This window comes from Ornithorhynchus anatinus, chromosome 19 (genome assembly GCF_004115215.2).
Source record: "Ornithorhynchus anatinus isolate Pmale09 chromosome 19, mOrnAna1.pri.v4, whole genome shotgun sequence".
In the NCBI taxonomy this organism is placed as follows: Eukaryota; Metazoa; Chordata; class Mammalia; order Monotremata; family Ornithorhynchidae; genus Ornithorhynchus; species Ornithorhynchus anatinus.
The window spans coordinates 8,878,858-8,901,668 of NC_041746.1; the positions used below are offsets into that span (position 1 = coordinate 8,878,858).

At 48.4% G+C, this 22,811-nt stretch overlaps 1 protein-coding gene across 1 annotated transcript; it reads right to left on the reverse strand.

Moving 5' to 3' along the window:
• Window positions 1-497: 497 nt before the first annotated feature.
• RRP15 (ribosomal RNA processing 15 homolog) lies at window positions 498-22,447 on the reverse strand. The gene is made up of 5 exons (XM_029047203.2): window positions 22,418-22,447; window positions 18,021-18,280; window positions 17,327-17,424; window positions 16,280-16,481; window positions 498-1,000 (listed from the first exon to the last, which is right to left on the reverse strand). Exons 2-5 carry the CDS (start codon window positions 18,138-18,140, stop codon window positions 839-841), a joined length of 582 nt encoding a protein of 193 aa, XP_028903036.1. The 5' UTR covers window positions 18,141-18,280; window positions 22,418-22,447; the 3' UTR covers window positions 498-838.
• Between the last annotated feature and the right edge of the window lie 364 nt (window positions 22,448-22,811).

The window sequence follows — 22,811 nt, forward strand, 5'->3', positions numbered from 1 at the left end:
AAGGCGCGGTTCTCTTAAAAGTCGGACGCGCACTCTCACCAGAGCCCGCCTTCGGGGAGACCCGCCACATGGCACTCACTGTGATCGACACCCCGTGCACGCATATATACACGTTCTTTCGATCTCGCAGCAGCGTTCTGTACACGGGCTCGGACTCGGGCGAACACTCTGATTTCCTGACATCACTCCAGTCGTACTGTGTAACGAAAACACACGTTCTGACCGAACCGGGGATATATTAAAATCTTTCTAGAGCTGTCCGTGATAACCAACAGAATTAACATAAAAATGAGGTTTCCTCGCTATCACTCATACTTATGCCGCGCGTTGGCTTCCGAGGCTTATTTTGGACCGAGTCAGACACTCTTGAATCTTGGTGTGACCGGAGCCAGAGTCGCTAACCCCATTTGTCCCATCGACCTTTAGTCTCCTCCAGCAGAGCAAATTTCCAGATCCCATCCCCAGCATTTGGCGAGGGAAACCTGCACGTCGATATCCACGGCTAAAATGAAATCTTTCAATGATCACGGCACATGAACGTTCAGTGGGACGGACACCTCTGTTTAAACTGTACAAAATAGTTTGGAAATATGTAGAAAATTACACATTTTGGAAAATATCTCAGAATGTTGTCATTTAATATGTTAAAAGGAAAATTCAAAATTGGGTAAGTGAAGGAAGGTTTTTTCGCTTTCTCCAAAAAGTAAAAAAAAAAAAAAAGGGGGGGGGTGGGCGGGATAAGTACTTCTGTAATCCCCAAAATGCAACGTGTTCAAGAAATAGGAGTTTTTGCCAACAAATTAGATAAGTTAAATCAAATTCTTTTTTCTCTGCATTTTCAGCTGTCAGAGTCACTTTCATTATCTTGTCCGTTGTCAGAGCCAGGTTCTGCACTGTCCTCTTTATCACTTTCTTTATCCCAGTCTTTCATAGACGCTCCCATCATGAAGTCATCACGCAATATGTTCCAACCTGGGCCTTCTTCTGATTTCACTTTGGCCTGAAAAACACCCCCAAAGAACTCGAGGTCAGAATCTAACTTAATAAAGCTTTTTTGTTTTTTTTTTTAAAGAAACGCACACCAAAAAAAATCCCCAAACAAAAACAAATTCCACTAACTCAATTTAACAACAGAAATGAAACCCAGACAAACTGTAAGTCGATTTTATTTTCACCCTGTGACTAGACACACCCCAAAGGACAAATCGTATACTAAAAAGACAATTCATTTAAAAAATAAGTCTTAGAAAGCCAAATCATCATTCTGCACCGACTGGTCCCGGACATTTAAATCCTTTCCGACACTCCAAGCGAACGCGTCATGTAATTTCGCGAAAGCTCGGGCCCTACCTCGGTAGGTGAAATTTTGCCAGGTTATCGGAAAGCCAGAACGGAATCGAGAAAGGCGCCGCCCCATTTAAAATGCTGACTATTCGGTACCCGCGAATTAAACCGCCTTCTTGGGAGCGATTCCTGTGCTACCTGCGCGAGTCCTAAGGCGTGGGGGACAAGAACGAATGCGAAAGTAATTCGAGTCGGTGCCGGGGCCCAAATGGCATATTCACCTTATTCCAGGCCCGCTGCTGCTAGAAGACAGACCGACGCGGGCCTCGTTTGGAAGGGGCTACCGCACGACACGAGGAGCGCGGACGCATTTGGGTTCGCGTGCAGCATGAGAAGCGGGGCACCGCGTCAGGGGAGCGCGGGGACGAGGAGATGCGGGCCTCCTTTCCGTGGGCCGCTGCTACCACCTTGTGGTTCAGCTCCAGCAATACAGACGCTCTAACTCACAGCTAAGTCATCGGCTACTGAGATCACCTCCCCAAAACCTTCCCCCCACCCCGCAAGAACAAAAAGCCAGCGAGGTGAGACGACCATTTAGATTTTCACAAGCCTACTGACTCGTTAAACGTCCCGAGCACCGCCCTAAACGCTGGGGGAGAAACAAGTTAATCGGGTTGGACCCCGTCCCTTGTCCCGCAAGGGGCTCGTTCGTTCGTATTTCCGGGGCGCTTACTGCGTGCGGAGCGCCGTACTAAGCGCTTGGGAAAGCGCCACACGACACACGCCGCATCCCCCGTTTTACAGCCGAGGCGACTGAGGCGCAGAAAGGTTAAGTGACCTGCCCAGGGGCGCACGGCGGGCAGGTGGTGGAGCCGGGCTGACAGCCCAGGTCCTCTTCATTCGTTCAACGGTATTTATCGAGCGCTTCCTACGTGCAGAGCACTGTACCAAGCGCTTGGAACGGACAATTCGGCAACAGATAGAGACAATCCCTGCCCAAAGGAGGGGCTCGCAGTCTACTCGGGGGAAATCAAATCTAGGATTCCAATCTAGGAGAGCTCAATCGTCGTTCTTACTCATCATCAGTACTGCGGACTTTGTTGAGCGCGTACGGACTCAACCGAACTAAGTGCTGTTGATTCCCAGACCCATTCTCTATCCACTAGCCTGTGCTGCTTCTCCCCAGACCTGCCAAAAGACGACTAAAACTGAAGCCCACCAGGGAGGGGGGTTGAACCTCACCAGTCCGAAGTTGATTTCGGGGAGAAAACGGAACGGTCTTATGAACGAAGAATAAAGGTGACCGAGCGGACAACCCAAATGCTCCACAGTCTAACCCAGGAGGGAGGCACTCTGAGGTTGGGTCCCTAATGACAGCATCGAGTAGTAGGCAGTTGTCCTTGGTCTTGCTGGGTCCTCTTTATCGGACGGGAGTAATCCGGGGTCAAAAAACAGCTCTGATTTAACTGCCCGGCTCATCACCTCGACTGCAAACCCTGAGATCGTCTACTCGACCCCTTACTTTCTGGAAGGCTTCCAAAAGAGAAGCACACCCGGGGCCAGAAGTAATCAATCGATCCTATTTACTGAGCATTTACAGTGTGCAAAGCCCTACACTAAACACTTGGGAGACTATAACATAATGGGGTCGCGAGACAAGTCCCATGCTCACAAGAAGCTTACGGCCTACGAGGGGGAGCCTACAGCTCAGGAGGCTGCGTTCTAGAAACGAATGAACCCAAAAGAGAAGGCAGAGGGCGGGAATAGCAGAGTGTTTCATCCCTCGGCTACATCGAGTCGGTAGAGGTCAGTCCTGATATGGTTTACTAAAAATTTTAAGTCGTATTCCATGAGGAATTACACATTTACGTGGAAGAGGCTGAGGGATATAAAGTGATTCAAAGAGCGATCAACACTTTCTCTGTGCCGAACACAAAACAAAAAAAAATCCTAAACACTCCACCGTTATCCGGTCCGTTAGTCTCGACTGAGTACCCACTTTGTGATGAGCATTCTACTAAGCAACGGAGGAGACCTGCATCGACTGACAGTGGGTGATATCTGTAGCTTCATCTCATGTCTACATCTCTTAAAAATCCCTTGCTTTACCGTTCAGCATCCATTAACTGTGTGCTCAGTCACAATAATACATCGCCTTTGACTGTATTTGAATTATCTATCGCCGTGCCTGGGAACTTGGCATCTGTTAGTCGGGCCTGTACCGATACCCGCGACCGTTTCGTTTGGAATTTGGAAAAATATCGATCTAAGTTGGGATACCCCCAGAACTGAGCCTAAGCGCCGGAGGGACGTTCATCTATTAAAGATGTGTTCCAGTCTTCCGGGAATTAAAATTACATATGGAGAGCGCTGTCTGGTGATGTCAGGCCAGGCCTGTATAGGTAAGATGGAGATCAGAGAGTTATCCGGTGAGCTCGATGCGGAGTTTGGTTACACCGAAGACGCTCTCGGGAGAAACGGCTTTGTACACATCATTGGGGGGGATAAAAGCAGGAGTTTTCCTTTACACGGGCTTTGTGAGCATGCTATCCTTGCATAATAGGAGAACTGGGCATACATATACAGAGTCTTTCCCCAATTTATATTTGGCTTATTTCTCCACACAAAAGGCTGGTTTTACAGTACCCATTTGCCAGTATCTTTAGGTCACTTTGAACCCTATTCCGACACGTCAGCGACTCCGGACAATTTAGACTCCGCAGACGACTTGGTAAGTAAGCACTGATGGGCGCTGTAACTGCGGGAGCAATAGAGATATCAAACAGGGTCGGTCCCAGGATTCCCACGGAACACGACTCATTGCGTCCCACGCTTCCGGCCTTAAGATGTCTGGTGTGACCCAAGCCGACGGCACATCTGTTCGACAGCCATTCAACCAAGACCGCAGTTCAGCGGCCCAACGATGAAGAGGTCACGTGGGCTAAATCAGAAGTCTTACTAATATCGAGAGAAATCCCACCTGCTGCTTTCGCCTTGTCTACTCTCGTCTACTAGGTCTATTACAGTGAGGGATTAAATTTGTCTGGCCAGTTGGCTTTTCCCAGAGTAACCTGGTGGCTTCCTAATGTCGTATGCATTACTAAGCGGTGCTTGTAATCAACAATACGGTCTACTCATAATGCACTTCAGCTTCTCAATCTCATAGGCATAAAATGCAAGGCTGCTCTTATTAGCACTTGTGAGTGGGACAGAAGAAAATCTGGTGGTCTGCTTTTTTTGTTTTTGAGCCCACCTGCCAGACGCACTCATTCAGTGACCTCGGGCAACTTACATGACAGTCTGTGCCTACATCAACTGAAAAAGAAAACTGGGTAAATGCAGAATCTCAATGGAAGCCAGATGCTGTAAAAGAGCAAATGATCTCTTCTTTCCAACCTCCCCCCCACCAAAATCTTTGGTTTGCATTTACACAAATATTTGATCACGATCACACAGAGGTAGTTAGTGTCAATTTGAAGGATGGAGAAAGCCCTTCAAAAAATAATGTTAGCAATTCTACATCCCCAAACAATTTTCCTTCCACTTCCTAGAGAAAAGGTTAAAAAAAAAAAAAAGACAGAACTTCCAAAATAGGGATTATGGGCTAATTTTAATGCCTTACATCAAACAAGTATCGACGCCTAACCTAGTTTCTCTTTAGTAAAAATAAAAAAAAAAACCATTAAATCCATTTCCAGAACTGGTGGACTTTATTTCATTACAATTTTTGTACACAAGAATGCTCATGCTTTCCATTTTCAGACTCTAATCTGGTTTCATTTAAATGAAATAAACTGCATCTCAGCACTTGCCAGGTAAATTCCCGTTAATACTCCTGCTGCTCTGAGATTTTTTTATTAAGAGGTTTCTCTTCTGCCAAAGTTTGACATCAGGAGACCGTTGTATAAATCCCCCAGCTCCCAGTGTGGGATGTGTGCGACATCCCCCTTCCCCTGGATCAGGGAAATAAAGCTTTCCACCTTCAGAATGATGGCAGCGCTCAACGTTACTGGTTTTCCAGGTGGCACCAAGTTTGGGGGATTTCAAATTAAGACTGATGGTATAGGAAGAATTCACCCTTCGGAAGGCCCAGCAAACACTTTCTGGGGCTCTCCCGAAGGGAGCTTGGGCAAGTTTCTTTCCCTGGATGATGGCCCTCTGATCATTTCTGGCCTCTAATAGTCCCACCCACCGATCCTTAATCAGGCAGGAGAGGAGGGGTTCACTTTGATCGTTCCCCTCCACCGGTCCGAGACCAGTTTCCTCTACGTATATGGTTCGTACAGTGTCTCATATTGTATATCCACTTGGACTATTAGTAAGAGAGCCAAAAGGATGGGCCCCTTGTAAAGAAACTCAACCCAAGAAATTATTTTATATTAGAAACGCAACGACGCAAACCTCCAAGTGAAGTGCAGGATACTTGGAAGCACTGCTGAACACTCCTCAACACGTGGAGACGGAAGAGTGGATCTGCCTACGGTTTTTAGGCTAATACTCTTGGAGAGCAACTTGAAAATTCACTGTTTCCAATTCTTCTTCTATAACTTTCTTTTTCTGTCATCGCCTTTATTTCAGAAGATGAGGTGGTAACTACCAGTTGGAGCCACCTTACGCACTGCAAGCACGACTTAAAACTGATCAGGATAAAACCAGCCGTACTTGAAATGGTGCTTCTAAAACTTTGTCGTTCTTTTTTCCTCACTTTACACTTCTATCTCTGCTTCTTGTCCCACGCTAAAGAAGAATTACCACTTCCAATCGCCAGGCTGGGCTGCCTGCTGCCGCTAGAAGCCAACAGTAAACAGTTTTTATGGCTGTTTCGGGAAGAGGTCTCCCCGATCACCCTACCACGCTCCCGCCTTGAAAGTGGGTAGCCTGCTCCTCTCAAACCTCCACTCCAGGAAGTCACGTTACATTGACCACTTGAATGCTGACAGGCTGGCAGGGGGCCAGATTTTGTTACGTCGAGACCATATTTTTCTTCGGTAGAGGTGGTCTCTGTCCTGTTCCCACCAGAGGCTCTGTATGCGGTCACATCCACTCTCCCTTCTAATAAGGGAGTCGTTCCTTGTCCCCGCCGGAATCTACTCAGGCATTCCAGCAAACAAACATTAAGCTGAATTGTTTACAGAGTTGGAATTCCAGGCATTCCTGTTGGGACTCTCAAGCGAGAGCAAAGAGATGAACTGCCACGTGAAGGGGGCAATTTAGGGACGGCGATGCTTCCCGGTCAGTAAATGAGACCTGCGCAGGGCAGTCGGTCACCCAGTGACCTCTGCAAGGAATCCCCACTCCTCCACTGGCTACTCTGACGTAAGAAATAGCGGATGGGTGACCGAGGAATTTGGAGATTTTTAAACGCACCCTAACGCGACAAAACCCAGTACTGTCCAAAACACTTAGAAGGCGATCACGCGGCTATCAAGAAATTATAAACGATTTTACACCTCCCTGACGTGGCTACGGATCGGAAACAACTCGACGGCCTTTGAAGAAGAACATGACTGAAATCGCTGATTGTAAGAAGAGGCGGCCTTTTAAGGCATTCGTGAAAAACGCAGGGAGTACTGGGTTTTTTACCCCTGTATCAGATCTCGGGATTTTAAAGTGCTGAAACGTCAGGTTAAAGCAACTTGAATGGCGTGGGTGTATGGCGGTGCCCAGTTCCTTCTCACGCCTTCCCTGTATGACTCTCCTTGAAAAGTTTTGGTCCTGGTGAAAATGGGAAATCAGATTTGACAGCTGTCTGCGATTTCTGCCCCCCGCAAGAATACTTTATGTCATTGCAAGAAATGAGCTCTAATGGCAACGGGAATCTTTCTGAAAAACTTTGCTACGTTTTCATGTTTTGCCTCCACGACTGATGCTTCCCAATGGCTGCAAAGCATTACCGTGGATGCCGAGGAACTATATTTCTTCGATCTACTTTAGACCGCACCTAACCAAGCGCCACTTAACCAGGGATGCCTTGCCGGGACGTTCCTCCATACCCTAGGTGGGGGTGGGGCAAGCTGCAGTGCCGGTCGACTGGGGGAAGTGGCTACCCGTTTCCCAGTGGCAGTCCAAGGCTATCTCCACGACCGCTGCAGACGCAGTCGGCGATCCCGTGGGCCGCTGAGGCGCACACCGGGGTTACGAGCGCATCTCTGGAGGAACAGGAGAACGGCTGCTTCTTGTTTCTTCAACCACCTCCCCTCCCAAACCACCCGTCCTCTTCCCCGAGGCAGCCGGGAGCCGTTCGGGCGGCTTGAGCCCTCGACGGGCTTATCAAATTGGATCGGCGTGGCTCTCCAAGAGAAGCCGCCCTCCCCAGCTAGAGGAAAGAATCGTTGGTCAGCTATCATGCTTTGCAGTCATATTTTCAGCAAAGATTACCAACGAGATATATGAAATAAATGCATCTCGATATATGAATAGGCAGTCCACGGAAACATTTACGATAATATGTAACTATCCCCTCTCACTATTTGCTTACTCCACCAACCTGACGATCTGATACAAATTAACCAAGTCTTAGGGTTGACGGGGAAAAAGTAAATATCAATCACTAGTGACCGATCACAGATTGGAAGCTGGTTCTGTATACAAGAGAAATGTGCTTGATGGACTGAGATCTATAACAAAGGCTTAGAATTTAAGGAATGTGAAAGCAGGATTTTGAAAGTAACAAAGAAGGGCAATAAAAAAGGCACTTTGGAATTACTTAGGCTCTAAGAGATCTTCAAACAGTGCAAGAACAAAGCTGCTTCACCACCCTCTACCAACCACACAAAGAGACCTTTAAAAACACAAAGAGCCAAATTAACTGGGCAAGCTGCAACTAAGTCCTACATGACACCCTGGGCAATGAAAACCTCAGCCAACACCAAAACACCTATTTTTAAAGTCTTAAATTAAATTTCCAATTAAAATAGCTTTGGAGACCACAGACCTCAAGTCCAATAAAGAAACTCTAATAGGATTAGACATTTTGGATGACTGTATATTTGCAAAAAGATCAAACGAGGGAGCCCACAAATTGTTCAAATGCATGCCTCTCAGTGGTCTCTTCAGCCATCACTTCCAACTCCGTGGCAACGGTTACCAAAATGAGGAGACGGTTGCCGCTCCAGACGGAATTCTTGAAATATGAAGATGATTTTGTTTTGTTTTTGCACCTACGCAAAATATGTGTGAATTGCAGCCGCGTAATGCCCGAACAAACTCTTTGAACGGACAGACGCTAGTTAAATCTCACACCTTTCTTGGTGCTTTTCACTGCACGTGGCCAAGTCGAAAACTGCCGTTTGGCCCACCCGAATCCCATTTTAGTTATCCGGCCACTGCTTCGCCGTTGTCTTCTTTCTAGGGCATTTTATATGATTTGGAGGGGAAAGTCTTTTTCTTTCTCTGGCCTACAACTAAATTCACGCTCTCAATCCAACCGACCGGGTTCAACTCCAGTGTTTCGACAACAGCGAATGCTTAGTGAGTTTGACTTCTCTGAGTGAATCTTGACTTCTCGGCGAGATTCAGGGATTGCTCCGCGAGGGCCCGGCTGGGTCAGAGCTAAGGTGTCCCATCTCATCCAATGGGGACACATATACGTACATATCCACATCAGAGAATGCAACGATGGGCTTTGGCACAAATTTACTTGGACTGACCTACTCCCCAGTCTCCCTCCTACTTAAGACTGTGCGCCTCACGTGAGACAGGGACTGCGTTCGATCCAATTAATCCGTACCTTCCCCGGGGCTTAGAACAGCGTTCGACACACGGTCAGCGCTTAAGGAATACCAAAAAAAAAAAAATACGGAATTCGCTAAGCGCTTACTATGTGTCAAGCATCGTTCTAAGCTCTGGGTGTAAGGATACGCTTCCACTTCCCCAGGAAACTCTTCCAACGCAACAGGCTAAGTGCATCACCGAAATTCCTAAAGACGGTTATTCAAGTGTTGCTATACAAGCGAGACTGCCAAAACAATGCACAAATGATTACAAACGGCTGCACAGTCAGTCCGTGTTATGCAAGGATAAGTCTTTTGGTCTAACACACAACCCAAGCCCTTCTTTAGCAACTAAATACTGTCACAGAATTCACTTCCCTAGGCAAGGAAAAATGGAATCAGTTTCTTCTGTAGAAGTGTAGAGGTAATGTGCCATCTGGCTTCAGACTACACTGAAGGACTACATAAGGCCCCCTGTCCTGACCAATATTTATTACGTCTGTGAGACTCTTGAGCAGCTCCATCGGCATCCCTCTCTGTTTACACTCACCATCAAGGGAGAATGCAGGATAACAAATAACGAAAGTCCCGAAACGAAGACAATCTACAAGCATCTAAACTATGACCAGCCGAGCACAACTTCGGTAGCACAACTTCGGTGGACTTCTCGTGAGGACAAATGGTGACGGCAAAATTCGCCAAGAGCTACTCTATGGGAGGGCTGAAGAGGGCTCACTGAAAACTAAGGGAACCAAGGGGATGTCTTCAGGATATAATCAAGCAAAGTCCGAGGAAATATGGGATCCCAGCTGAAAACTGCATACCTCCAGACAGGAAGGAAGCTTCTGGTGGGCAGCGACTGTGGCTTCCAACTCTAGTGCACTGTCCTCGCCCAAGCTCACAGCACAGTGTTCCGCACACAGTGAACACTCAGTAAATACCACTGATTGAACGATGCCACTGATCGACAAGTACAGTCGACAGACTGTGGACGCAGCGTGGCCTAGTAAATAGCAGCATGACCTAGTGGATAGAGCACAGGCCTGGGGGACAGAAGGAACTGGCCTCTAATCCCGGCTTCGCCACTTGTCCGCTATGTGACCGTGGGCAAATCACTAAACTCTGTACTTCAGTTACCCCATCTGCAAAATGGAGATTAAGACTGTGAGCCCCATTTGGGACAGGGATTGTGCCCAATCTGATTAGCTTGCATCTATTCCGGCGCTTAGTACGGTATCGGGCACAAAATGAGCAATTAAATATCAATGCAAAAAAAAAAAAAAAAGGCAGACCAGATGGCTTGGAACTCCCTCCCCGCTTCATATCTGACAGATCACCGCTCTCCCCACCTTCAAAACCTTATTAAAATCACACCTCCTCCAAGAGGCTTTCCCTAAATAAGCCCTCATTTCCTTTCCTCCCTCCCTTTCTGGAGCATCTATGTATTTGGATCTGAACTCCGTAAGCATCTGATAATTCACCCCACCCTCGGCACTTAGGAACGGAGCTCTAGCTTGGAAACTCCTAGTGGAAAGAGAATTTGTCTACTAATTGTTGTACTGAATTCTCCCATATGCTCAGTACAGTGCTCTGCACACAATAAGCGTTCGATAAATCCCATCGATTGATTTTTCAGTCACACAACCAGACATAAGTAAACTTCACCATCACAACATCCTCTTCAACTATGAAAGATGACGTGGTCACGCACTACTCTCCAACCCTCTTTTCATAATGCAGATCCTTAAGTTCGCCCGTGCACTGGGCAATGTAACTATTTTTGCTCGCCCTCTGCACGGAAACCGGAGCGCCTCTTGGACTGCCGATGAAACAACATCAGCCTATCCACCTTGAGCTAAATAATTAATAATTCCAAAAGGAAAGATGTCTGAAATAAAAAACGTATAACCGCCTTGGTCAGCAAAATCTAAGTGCTCATGAAGGGATCTGTACTAAAATGATGCCTATTTAGACAAACTTTTAATACAAATATTTTTGAAAACAGAATGAGAAACCTGAAGGAACCTTGCTCCGACGATTTCTCTTCGGGACCCCAGCCTAGCTGAGGATCAGTCTGGAAGCGGATTTTTTGCCCTTGAAGGCTAAAAATCGTAGCTTCGTATTTTTACCCGTTTGCAAAATACAGTTCGGATTTGCTTGTTAGGTGTCAACCACAACTTTCTAATTGCTACTCCTGAAAAACTGGTGCCACGCTCACTTTACATTCTTCCTCACCTCTCTTCACGAATCACGAATTAATCAATGATTCAAGATGATGTTGTCGATTCCGTTGATGAGGCGGAATGCGATGCATCACTCCTCCCATCGCTAAAACGGCTCTGCTGGACGGAACGCAAGGACATGAGATACATGCTCAGGTTAAGGAGGCTCCTGATTGCAATCAGGCTGAGGAATGTCAACTGAACACCAAGCACTACAGTAGGACTGAAGAAGCTGAGGGCAGATGGAAATGACAGAACACTCTTCCTCCGGCCAAAACCAAACCAAACAGTACCCAGGAGAGTGGCGGACAGCCAATGGACTGCGGTGGGAACCGCAGATATGAGTTTCTTAAGACAGAGTGAAGCAGACTTTCACTCTGGGAGGGAGTTAAGAGAATTCAGATTACCTCGGAGGTGGAACTGAAAAAAGCCCCGGATACTTCCAGAGCCTCTATAAGAGCAGTGCCGAAGTCAATCTTTGGTGTCCACAGGTTGACTGACCGAATGACCGACAGGACATGCACCAATCTTTTAAGCCACCTCCGCTCCCGGTATTCTTAATGTCCTGTATCACACAGAAGCAACCCTACTATATAGCTAGCAGACCTTGTCCCTCAGGGCCAAAAAAAAAAAGACCTGATGGAGGTCCCACCTCTTGTCAGGGTGATGTTCTGCCAAGTAGCTCATGTGAAACCTTTCTGAACTCCATCAACCATGTTTTGTTTCTTTGCACTGACAACCCAGCTTAGTTGGCTCTCCAATTACGTGTGTTTTCACGAGTTGATTGGGACAAAACAGTACCGATGATATGGGGACGTACTTTTCAAAATGCCTCTCCGGCTACAAGCTGCCATCTACAAAATGGCCCAGAGAAACGCCCACGGCAGTAAGTGAGACCTCCACTGTACTATGTGACAGAGTTCGTCGAGGCCACAGCTCTCACGTCGGAGGACTACTGACTTTCCATAAAAAACCAAAAACGAAACAGTAAATCACCCCCGTCGTCTCAGTCTAAATTCAAGATGGAGAAACTGAAGCAGAGTCGCTTAAGTGACAGATCACAAAGCCGGGCACCGAGGAAGCCGAGGCTCGGACAGATGTCTTCTAACTTTTGGAAGTGCTAAAACGCTTTCGTGCCCCATGGCTTTTTTTTGCTACTGATAGCATGCTGTCTCTCAACAGTCATCGCACCAAACAAGTCAGTACATCTTTCTGGAACTTCATTCTAACGTCTCAAAAAAGAGGCTGTCTAGTAATAAGCATTCACGAGCCAGAAACATGAGAGAGAGAAAAACAAAACACCGAGGACACTAACGGTCTTCACATCAGTGGGCAAGGAAGGATTAAGAAATACCCTGATAAACAGCAAGCGATCCGAAAGGCAAAGTTTCTGGCACACTTGCAGGAAAGTAATTACTCCCATCTGGGCTGACAACGCCTGCGAAAGGGCTACACTTCCAAATGGAACAAGCAAACTTTTAACAGCAGCTCCTTATTTTGCAGTTACGGGATTAAAAAAAGTAAACCTGAATAAACCAGAAGCAGATGCATGATGTGCAAACATATATCCCAGAGCTCAGGCACAAAATTAGAGGTGAAAGAAAAGAATGACTCCTCTGGCAACATAATAAGAATGAAGTAAACAGCTAGCCTGATCTGGGTCCCTACAAAAAAACACAGTGAGACAGCCTGCAAATAAATAAAAGGCATCTGACGATCCATCTTCCTTCCACACCACTTACTTGCCGAGACGGGAATAGAGAAGCAAGAAAAAGGAGGACGAGGCACGCAGGGTCAAAGCCGCTTCGTCCCTAAAGAGAATCAGGATAACGAAAAAGAATGAAGTTTCTTGGCATCTGGGGGCAGGTACCCACTCTGGGCGTACGGATACCCTTTCCTTTGCCCCCCTAAGGAAGGCCTTTACAAAATATTTCCGAGAGGGTTTATTCCTTCCACCCTAGCCTTCCCCGCCAATCGCCGGCTGGGAGCTCTCCGGGAGTCAGAGGGGTTGCAAGCGGCTCCCTGTGAGTCACAAGACAGTGATGTGACAACGGCGCATTGTCCAAGAAATGAGGTACAGGAGAATTTGAGGTTTACTGTTTGGGGCCAACAGCCTCTGCTGGGGTGACAGTTGGCTTCTTCAGTTCCAGGTGGCCGTGGCATTTGCTCCTAGGAATGAGGCCCAGATTTAGACCAGGAGATGCTTAACATTTAAGCACTCAGATTCTCGTTCCAGCCCCCGAAACTTACATACATATCCTTTTACTCATTTTCCCTATGTGTAACTTATTTTAATGCCTGTCTCCCCCTAAAGACTGTAAGCTCCTTGAGGACAAGGATCCCATCTAGCTACTGTACTTCCCCAAGCACTAATTACAATGTTTTACACACTGTAAATGCTCAATAAATATCAGCCATTGAATCTCTGTATCTAGACACACACACAAAAAAAAGAAAGAAAAGAAAGGTCTGGAATCAGATAATTGAAGACAAAGTGGGCCTGAAAGTGAGTGCTATCTTTTAGGCATCCTCATTTTCCCCATGACGTCAAATGGATATAAGAGGACTATATAGTTGTCGGGGCTGGCTATTAAAGAAGAGAAGAGAAGGGCCCAAACATTTAAACCAGTCGGTTAAATATATTTAACGGGTGCCACCTATTGAATGCACAACACCGTGCAGCAGGAGGTTTTTAACTCAAATAGGACATTATCCATGGTGCAGAGGATTTCACACCAAAGAGGAGTCTTCCCAAGGCAAGCGGCAAAAGACGGCATCGCCAGGAAAAAGCAAAAGAAGCTCAAGTGAACGGTTTCCAGTCGGTGGGTGCTAAAGAAGATGACAGCACCCGGTACAGTAATAGGTGGGCTGGGATGGTCTCTCTCTGTTGCTCAATTGTACTTTCCGAGTACTCTGCACAGAGCAAGCGCTCAATAAATACGACCGAATGAATGAATTAGCACCAGCATCAGCAAAGGGGGAAGTGCATCATGCCCTCTCATTACCCTTCATAAATCACTCCCTTTCCCTCATGACATTTTGCCCAACTCATAAAACGGTGCGATATTCTGTGGCATTTGGATAGGTCTTCAAATAAAAATAATGAAAACCAGGACCGTGTCTACCATTCATTCATTCAATAGCATTTATTGAGCGCTTACTATGTGCAGAGCACTGCACTAGCGCTTGGAATGGACAATTCAGCAACAGATAGAGACAATCCCTGCCCCATAACGGGCTCACAGTCTGCATTACTACACTCACGCAAGTGCTTTAACGGAGCTCTGCACATGGTAAGGGCTCAGTAAAATGATACTGACTGATGGATTATTTTAGGAAAAATTGCTGGGAGGCAGGGGAAGAGTTGGATCGCATACTGGGAAAACCAACAGCCGTTCTTTGTAAATGTAGTATTTAAGAGGTTCATTCTTTGTTACTACCTGTTGAAATCAAAACATTTGTAGGGAAAAAAGGATCATAAGGTCAAAACTGGAAAGCGATGACCTGTAAAGAAGTGACACTGGCTTGAATCTCAATGCTCTGGTGGCAGATTTTATATTATTTTCCTCAATGGAAGGAAAATAGCAAGAATCAGTGACGTGATTAAATAAAAAAGGGATTCAGCGGTCAAAAAGTAGCAAAGGACATTTCACGGAAGCCACAAAGCCGAAGCAAGGAGTTCTTTTAAAAGTTATTTTGACGCTAAAACAATTCAAAAATGAAAATGCAATTTTTCTAGTCTCTTCCATTGCCGAGTGATTTCTAAAAGAATTCCTGGAGTAAGCGCTCAGTGGCAAATCTCCCTTTTGTGACTTTTTCAATGAAAATTATAAATCCCCAAACCATGTTTACAATTATTGCAGACAGACCCTTGAAAATAGCATCACCAGTGGGCACCATTATTACATAAACATACAATCTCTGTCCTTTGAATTTTGAAGGCCGGACACACTTGGGACCTTTAGAAATGCATGTCAGCATCCAGTCAGATGCTAAGTTAACCAAGGATTTTTTTTTAAGGATATTTCTACACCATATTTACATGAAATTCCTAAATGCTCTTCGTGCCACGAAGTGTTTCAGCACGTCTCCCCACAACACAAACAAAAAACATATGACAGAAACTGTTGTTTCCTGATTGATTAAAGCATTTCACGCTGGTGTGCACTTAGCTGACTACTCGGGATTAGTGCCAAGAGAACTGTTCCACCCAAAACCAAGCACGTCGAAGTTTAAATACACACGCCAATGTGCATTTTGGAGAGTGCACCCTTCTGAGATTGGACCATGCGTCGGAACCACTTGATCTTTACGTTCTTAAAGGGCGACCCCGGGAGTTGATCGGGACAAAATGTGACCTCCCTCTTGGTCTACCTTCAAAGCCCATGAGGCCATCCATTGTCTTTTCCGGGCAAACCATTAAAAAACGCAAATAGCAGCCTCTCCTGAAGAAAGAGTGGATATAGTGGATACACAATGGAAAGTTCAGATCCTAAAACCAGATGATTAAAGAACCCCTTGCAGATCTTTAGGACTTTAGCACCGGCTCATCTCGGCGGTTAGGAATCCTCCAAGGTGGGTGCATTTCCGATAACCGCTGGAGCGTATTACACGACGGTCGGACTAGCGTTCAGCTCAATTCGTAAACGCAAATGGACGTGTCCAAGTCCAACGGTGCTTAACACATAGTAAGCGCATAACAGACATCAGAACAAGAAAAGGTCCCTCTGCCGCACGCTGACGTGATCGGTGATCCACGTCAGAACCTCTTACTCGGTGAGACAGTGTTGGGGATTACCGGCAGATATTTTCTACTCAGTGACGAGGAATAAACCACCGTCATTTAGCTTGTCGATACCCTGGGGTCTAATGGACTCTTTCCCCCCTGTGTCGGGCTAGGCTGTCCTTCAGACATCAGCCCTAATGTGAGCAAAGCTCTCAAGATACACCCGATAGCTCTGAGCGTCAGAAATCTAAAGACCTACCGTGTATTTACTGCCTCTATTGAAAGAATGCCAGGCGAGTAAGCTGAATGCATCGGCTAGGCTACCAAAATCTTACCTGTTTGACTTGGGAGGTCTTCCCAGAAGCACTCTCTTCATTTTTACCGCCTTCTATCCCCCTGAGGACACTAATGAAATCTTTTTTGGAAACGGATGACATCAACTTCGCACGTTTCCGCATGGACCCTCCAGCTTCTTTCATTTTGTCGTCAACGTTCTTCTGGTGCTTCCGAACTGCATTAAATAACTGAACCACGCCCCTGGGGTAGAAGAGACAAATACGTTTGCATTCTCTAACGCGAGAAAATTAAAAAATAACCAGGAAATGAAGGAGTATGTGAAAACTGCAAGAGGACCGGCCATACGAGATAAGTCTTAGCATAACCCACTGATTCTCAGAGCGTAGGGCATAAGCTCTGAGGAACAAACGCGGGAGATTGGTTACCCGTCGCCCTAAGGAATGATGCTCAGGGACTAGACTTGGGAGATGAATCATTTTTTATCTCAGGCTACACACAGCTCACCTACAAACACCAGAAACGACGATCGAATCAGAATCGAGTGCAAAGTAAACCAAATAGGAGAAAATCAATCATAATTATTGAGCATTTACTGTGTGCAGAGCACTGTACTAACTGCTTAGGAGAGTCCAATCTATCAGATTTGGGAGACATGTCCCCTACCCTCAAGGAGCTTAAAATCTAGAGGGGGAGAAAACCAAAATTCAGAAGAAGGGTCACGGGTCAGTCACGGGACAAGTGAACGGTGATCCGGGTACGACGCAAAATAGTAAGATGACCGGCGATTCTTCAGAGAGCCAACTTAAGTCAGCGACTTACGAGCATATTTTAAAGTCTAAACAAGAGGGTGAGCTGAAGCACAGCGGCCAAGCTGAGCATACGCTCCGGATGCCAGTCTCGTCTAAACTCTTCGGCTTTTCCAAGACCTCCGAACACGTCGGTTCAACCCAAAGGCAAACGTACGGACTTATGCATCGATCACTTGGTTCCTAGTAGTCACTTCTTAAGAGTCGAATCTGTCTGGACGCCGATTACTTTCCCAAACTTTTATGTCCATTTTTAAACGTGCAAAAGCACTTTCTTACCTCGTCGCGATTCTCTGCAGATTTCTTTCTTTTTCTTTGTCTTGAACAACATCTGGCTTCACTCTGCACATCATTTCCCACTCCCGCTTCTTATCAAGCTGTGTTATAAATATTGTTATGCGAAAGCACATCAGACATTTTGAAAGCGAGGCATTCTTTGATATGATGGTCTATAAAAGGACGGAGGCAATAAATCACCCTGGCTCGGTCCGTCGCAGAAGCTTTCTGGGTTCGGTTCACAGCGCCTGTGGTTACCCCTCTGTTGTGTCACGAGGGCGACACAAGTGAGTTACTGTCAGTTTTCTGCTTCCTGGGCCAGCAGGGGCTTGGAGTGTTGCCAAGGTAACACGTCCAGCCGTGGGAAGGGAGAGAGGGACCACATATTACCGCATCAACCATCTGTCTGATCAAGGTTCAGGACTAACAGCGACGGCTGACGACCCCCCCCCCCCCACCCGTCAACGAGGTGACTCTGGACCGCTCTCCTTCTTTCAGGAGAACGGTCGATTCTTCCAAATTTGGCATTATAAAGATATCACAAAAATTAAATCTACCTAGGTGCTTGCGTGTTCCCAAACTAAAATACACGCTCCTCAATAACGACATCTTTGACAATGAAAAACACTACAAGGAAGAACTAGGTACCGATAGAAAACGGGCCACTGATCTCATACAACAGCATTAGATGAGCCACCTGCTTTCTTTTCTCCAGCCTCTCTTGTTTTTCTTTCTTCTTTTCCTGCTCCAGCTCTTTATTCTTGACCAGAATGGTGGGTCTACTCTGCGGAGTTTTTTTGCTGAGAATTTTCGCCATGGCTTCTGCCCAGCCTGTACTGGTTCCGGCACCAGACTCGGCCGCATCGCCGTTTTCCTCGTCGCGGCCTGTGGTGTCGTTTGCGCCGTCACCTTCCGAAGAACGGAGATCGTCTCCGAGGGCCAAACTCCCCGCAGAGCCTTAAAAGAGGAACGATGTCAAAAGCCAGGCGATTCCCTACGTAAAGAGTCAGGGATGGGGCAGGCTGGGCTAAAAGAGAGGATCCCTCGGGGAATGGAGAGTTTTCCTTCTGGCTCTGAGACGCTCCCTAGATGTCCCAACACCTCCAGCTCAAACTCCTCGCCTTCCCTCCCAAATCTCTCCGCCACCCACCTTTCCCATCACACTGGACAACACCACTATCCTCCCGTCTCTTAAGGCTGCCAACTTGACACCATCCTGAAATCCTCCCTCGTTTTTAATTCCCCAATTCGGTCTGTCACCGTATCCTGACGTTTTTCTCCCTCCACATTACCAGGGTCCATCCCTTCCACTCTGGTCCCCGCGCCTGTCACTCCAGCTTAACGATCGATCCGTCGGTGGCATTTGTTGAGCACTCCCTAGGTGTAAGGCACTTGGGAGAGTACGGGGCAACAGAATCAGCAGACGCGTACCCTGCCCATAAAGAGCTTACGGTCTAGAGGGGAAGTCAGTCGACAACTGCGTCAGTTGCCGGGATTCGGCCTTCCACGTCTACCCAGGGGTAGAGTGACCGTCTGGAGGCCTCGGGCCCCACCCTGAAACAACCCACCTGCCACCAGATGCCCTCCTGCTCCTTTCCCACTCTAGTCTGCCAAACTGTGCGAAGGACAGCCGGGTCTTCTTTTTGGTCATCTACTGTTCTTTGTTTTACTTCTGCTTTTCTGCCTGCCCTTCCAAAAAATGCGTAAGACTCCCCTGACCTTTTTAAAAATGGTATTTAAGTGTCTACTTATTTGCCAGGCTCTGAACTAAGCTCTGGGGTAGATACGAGCTCATCAGGTGGACCCTGTCCCACAGGGGCGCACAACCTCAATCCCCATTTTTACAGACGAGGTAACCGAGGCCCAGAGAAGTCACGCGGCAGACGAGCGGCCGAGCGGGATTAGGACCCTGGCACTGGGACTCCCGCGGCCGGGCTCCTTCCCCTAGGCCGCGTCACCTCTCAAGGTAGTCTGCGATCGCAGGCCGAACCCTTTTCGCCCACCAGCTGTCAGTCGGTCAGTCGATTTTATTTACTGAACAGAGAAGCACCGTAATAAGCCCCGGGGCGAGCGCACGGGAACACGAAGCCTGTCGCTGCACCTAAGGGGTCTTGCAAGAATGCGGACGGCTCCCGGCAAACCAACATTTCTAATACCGTAAAGACCACCGAATACCTCTCCCGCTGCTAAGTGGGACACACCTCCACCCTGAGGGCCACGACCATCTGCGCACCGGTCACCCCCGATGACCCAGGCCCAGAATGTATTTTCACAGACTCGGTGTGTAAGAAAGACACAAACCCAGTAAGGTTAAGCAATCTGCCCCGTGTCCTCGTTGGCCATGGCAGACCAAAATAAAAGGCTGGTTCCAGAGACCGTCGGTCACATCTCTCGCTACCTGATCCGTAGTTCCCGAACATTTTCGACCCACCAACTCCTTAAGACCTTCTACTCTCTGTTTCGTAAACTACCGGCACCACTAATCTCACGGTCGCGCAACTCAATCCTTTTCGACTGGTCCCCTATTAACCTGAATCTTTAAATTTCTCTTTTACCCCATGATCATTTCCCAGGGCTTTCTCGCCTGCAGATTGCTCCCGGATTTCCCCCTTTCTTTTCCTCCTGCAAACCGTCAGCCCCTCCGCTTTTCTCTCTGCAACACCCATCCGTGTGGTTCGGAGGTCTTACTGTATCTCCATCACATCGGCCTTACTTCCCCACTCCTGTAGCCTCCGAAGTAATAATAGTGATAATGTTGGTATCTGTTACGCGCCTACTGTGTGCTGAGCACTAGGCGCTGGCGGCGATACAGGGTAATCAGGTTGCCCACGTGAGGCTCCCGGTCTTCATCCCCATTTTAAAGATGAGGTCAAGGAGGCACAGAGAAGTGAAGCGACTCGCCCAAAGTCACCCAGCTGACACGTGGAGGAGCCGGGATTCGAACCCGTGACCTTTGACTCCTAAGCCCGGGCTCTTTCCACTGAGGCACGCTGCTTCCCTGAGGGTCCTAAAAGACCCCCGCACACCACCCATCTGGCTTGGGGAATCACCTCCAAATTAAAATGGCTGATACGTTCCCGTTAATAAACCTACAGCTCCTAGGTAAAAGAGCAATTCCAGACTCCCAGTCCAACCTTACTTTATCTCCTCAGGTGGATATTTGGACCGTGGCATTATGTCCAAGGCCCAATGCAGCGCGACTCAGTGGAAGGAGCCCGGGCTTGGGAGTCAGAGGTCATGGGTTCGAATCCCGGCTCCGCCACTTGCCAGCTGTGTGACCTTGGGCAAGTCACTTCACCTCTCTGGGCCTCGGTGACCTCATCTGTCAAATGGGGATGAAGACTGGGAGCCTCACGTGGGACGACCTGATGACCCTGTATCTACCCCGGCGCTCAGAACAGTGCTCTGCACATAGTAAGCGCTTAACAGATACCATCATCATCATCATCATCATCATCATCAATGCCGGGAGAAGTAGGGAGGCCTGGTCGAAAGAGCGTGAACCTGGGAGTCACAGGACCTGGGTTCTAAGCGCTTAGGGCAGCGCTCGGCGCTCAGTAAATACTCAAGAGATACGAACGACTGCCAATCCCAGCTCTACCACCTGCCTCCGGGGAGACCTGGGTCTCTGTGACTCTGATTCCCCACCTGTAAGATGGGGGTTGAAATACCTATTGTCTTCCCTCCCCCCATTTTAGGCTGCGAGCTCCTCCGCGGGAGCCAGGGCCGGCGTCCCACCTCCTTAGAGAGAAGCAGCGGGGCTCGGTGGCGAGAGCCCCGGCTTAGGAGTCGGGTCATGGGTTTTAAGCCCGGCTCCGCCACCTCTCAGCTGGGTGACTCTGGACAAGTCACTTCACCTCTCGGTGCCTCGGTCACCTCGTCTGTCAAATGGGGATGAAGGCTGGGAGCCCCACGTGGGACAACCTGATGACCCTGGATCTCCCCCAGCGCTTAGAACAGGGCTCGGTGCATAATAAGCCCTGAACAAATACCAACGTGATTATTATTATTACCCCAGCGCTTAGAACGGTGCTCTGCACCCAGTAAGCGCTTAACAAACACCAACACTATCAACTTCTCTGGGCCTCAGTTCCCTCATCTGGAAACTGGGGATGAAGACTGAGTCCCACGTGGGACCACCTGATGACCCTGCATCTACCCCAGCGCTTAGCACATAGTAAGCGCTTAGCAAACACCAACATTATCATTATTAACTTCTCTGTGCCTGTTCCCTCACCTAGAAAATGGGGATGAAGACTGTGAGCCCTACGTGGGACCACCTGAGCACCTTGTATCTACCCCAGCGCTTAGCACATAGTAAGCGCTGAACAAATACCATTATTATCAACTTCTCTGGGCCTCAGTTCCCTCATCTGGAAAATGGGGATGAAGACTGTGAGCCCCACGTGGGACCACCTGATTACCCTGTATCTACCCCAGCGCTTAGCACTCAGTAAGCGCTTAACAAACACCAACATTATTATCATTATTAATTCCTCTGTGCCTGTTCCCTCATCTGGAAAATGGGGATGAAGACTGTGGGCCCTACGTGGGATCACCTGAGCACCTTGTATCTACCCCAGCGCTTAGCACATAGTAAGCGCTTAACAAAAACCACCATTATTATCAACTTCTCTGGGCCTCAGTTCCCTCATCTGGAAAATGGGGATGAAGACTGTGAGCCTCTACCCCGTATCTCCCCCAGCGCTTAGAACAGTGCTCTGCACAGAGTAAGCGCTGAACAAATACCAACATCATTAACTTCTCTGTGCCTCAGTTCCCTCATCTGTCAAATGGGGATGAAGACTGTGAGCCCCACGTGGGCCCACCTGATCCCCTTGCATCTCCCCCGGCGCTTAGACCAGTGCTCTACACAGAGTGAGCGCTTAACAAATGCCTTCATCGTTACTGTTACGTTCTCTGGGCCTCGGTGACCTCATCTGGAAAACGGGGCTGAAGGGCGGGAGCCCCAGGTGTGCCCACCCCCCCCCCCCCCGCCCCGACGACCCCGTAGCTCCCCGCAGCGCTCAGCCCAGTGCTGGGGCCCATGGGAAGCGCTTCCCCGCTGCCGCCTCTGCAGCCCCCACACGTCACCGCAGTCCTCCTCGCCTTCCTCTTCTCCCGCCGCCGCCGCTTCCTCTTCCTCCTCCTCCTCCTCCGCTCCTTTCCTCGGCTTCTTCCTCCTCATCTTCTTGCCGCCGCTCCCACGTGAGGCCGCCGCCGCCGCCGCCGCCATCTTGCACCGGAAACGCCCGGCGCGAGCGCGCGGCACTTCCGGGGAGCCACTTCCGGATCCGGGCGGCGGCGGAGGGAGGGGGAGGGAGGAGGGAGCAGGGAGCGAGAAGCGCCTTTGCGCATGCGCGGCCTGCTGTCACTCCCCCCCCCCCCCCCCCCCCCGCCTAATGGGCCCAAGCCAGGGCCGTGGTTGACCCGTCTCAGCCCCCTGCTATGTGCCAAGCGCTCTGCTAAGCGTTGGAAGAGATAATAA

Coding starts and splice junctions, on each gene's coding strand:
- RRP15 (XM_029047203.2), bottom strand. CDS start 18,140: ATGGCGAAAATTCTCAGCAAAAAAACTCCGCAGAGTAGACCCACCATT. Junction 17,425..18,020: donor GGCTGGAGAAAAGAAAGCAG/GTGGCTCATCTA, acceptor TTTATAACACAG/CTTGATAAGAAGCGGGAGTG. Junction 16,482..17,326: donor CTGCAGAGAATCGCGACGAG/GTAAGAAAGTGC, acceptor CTTCTACCCCAG/GGGCGTGGTTCAGTTATTTA.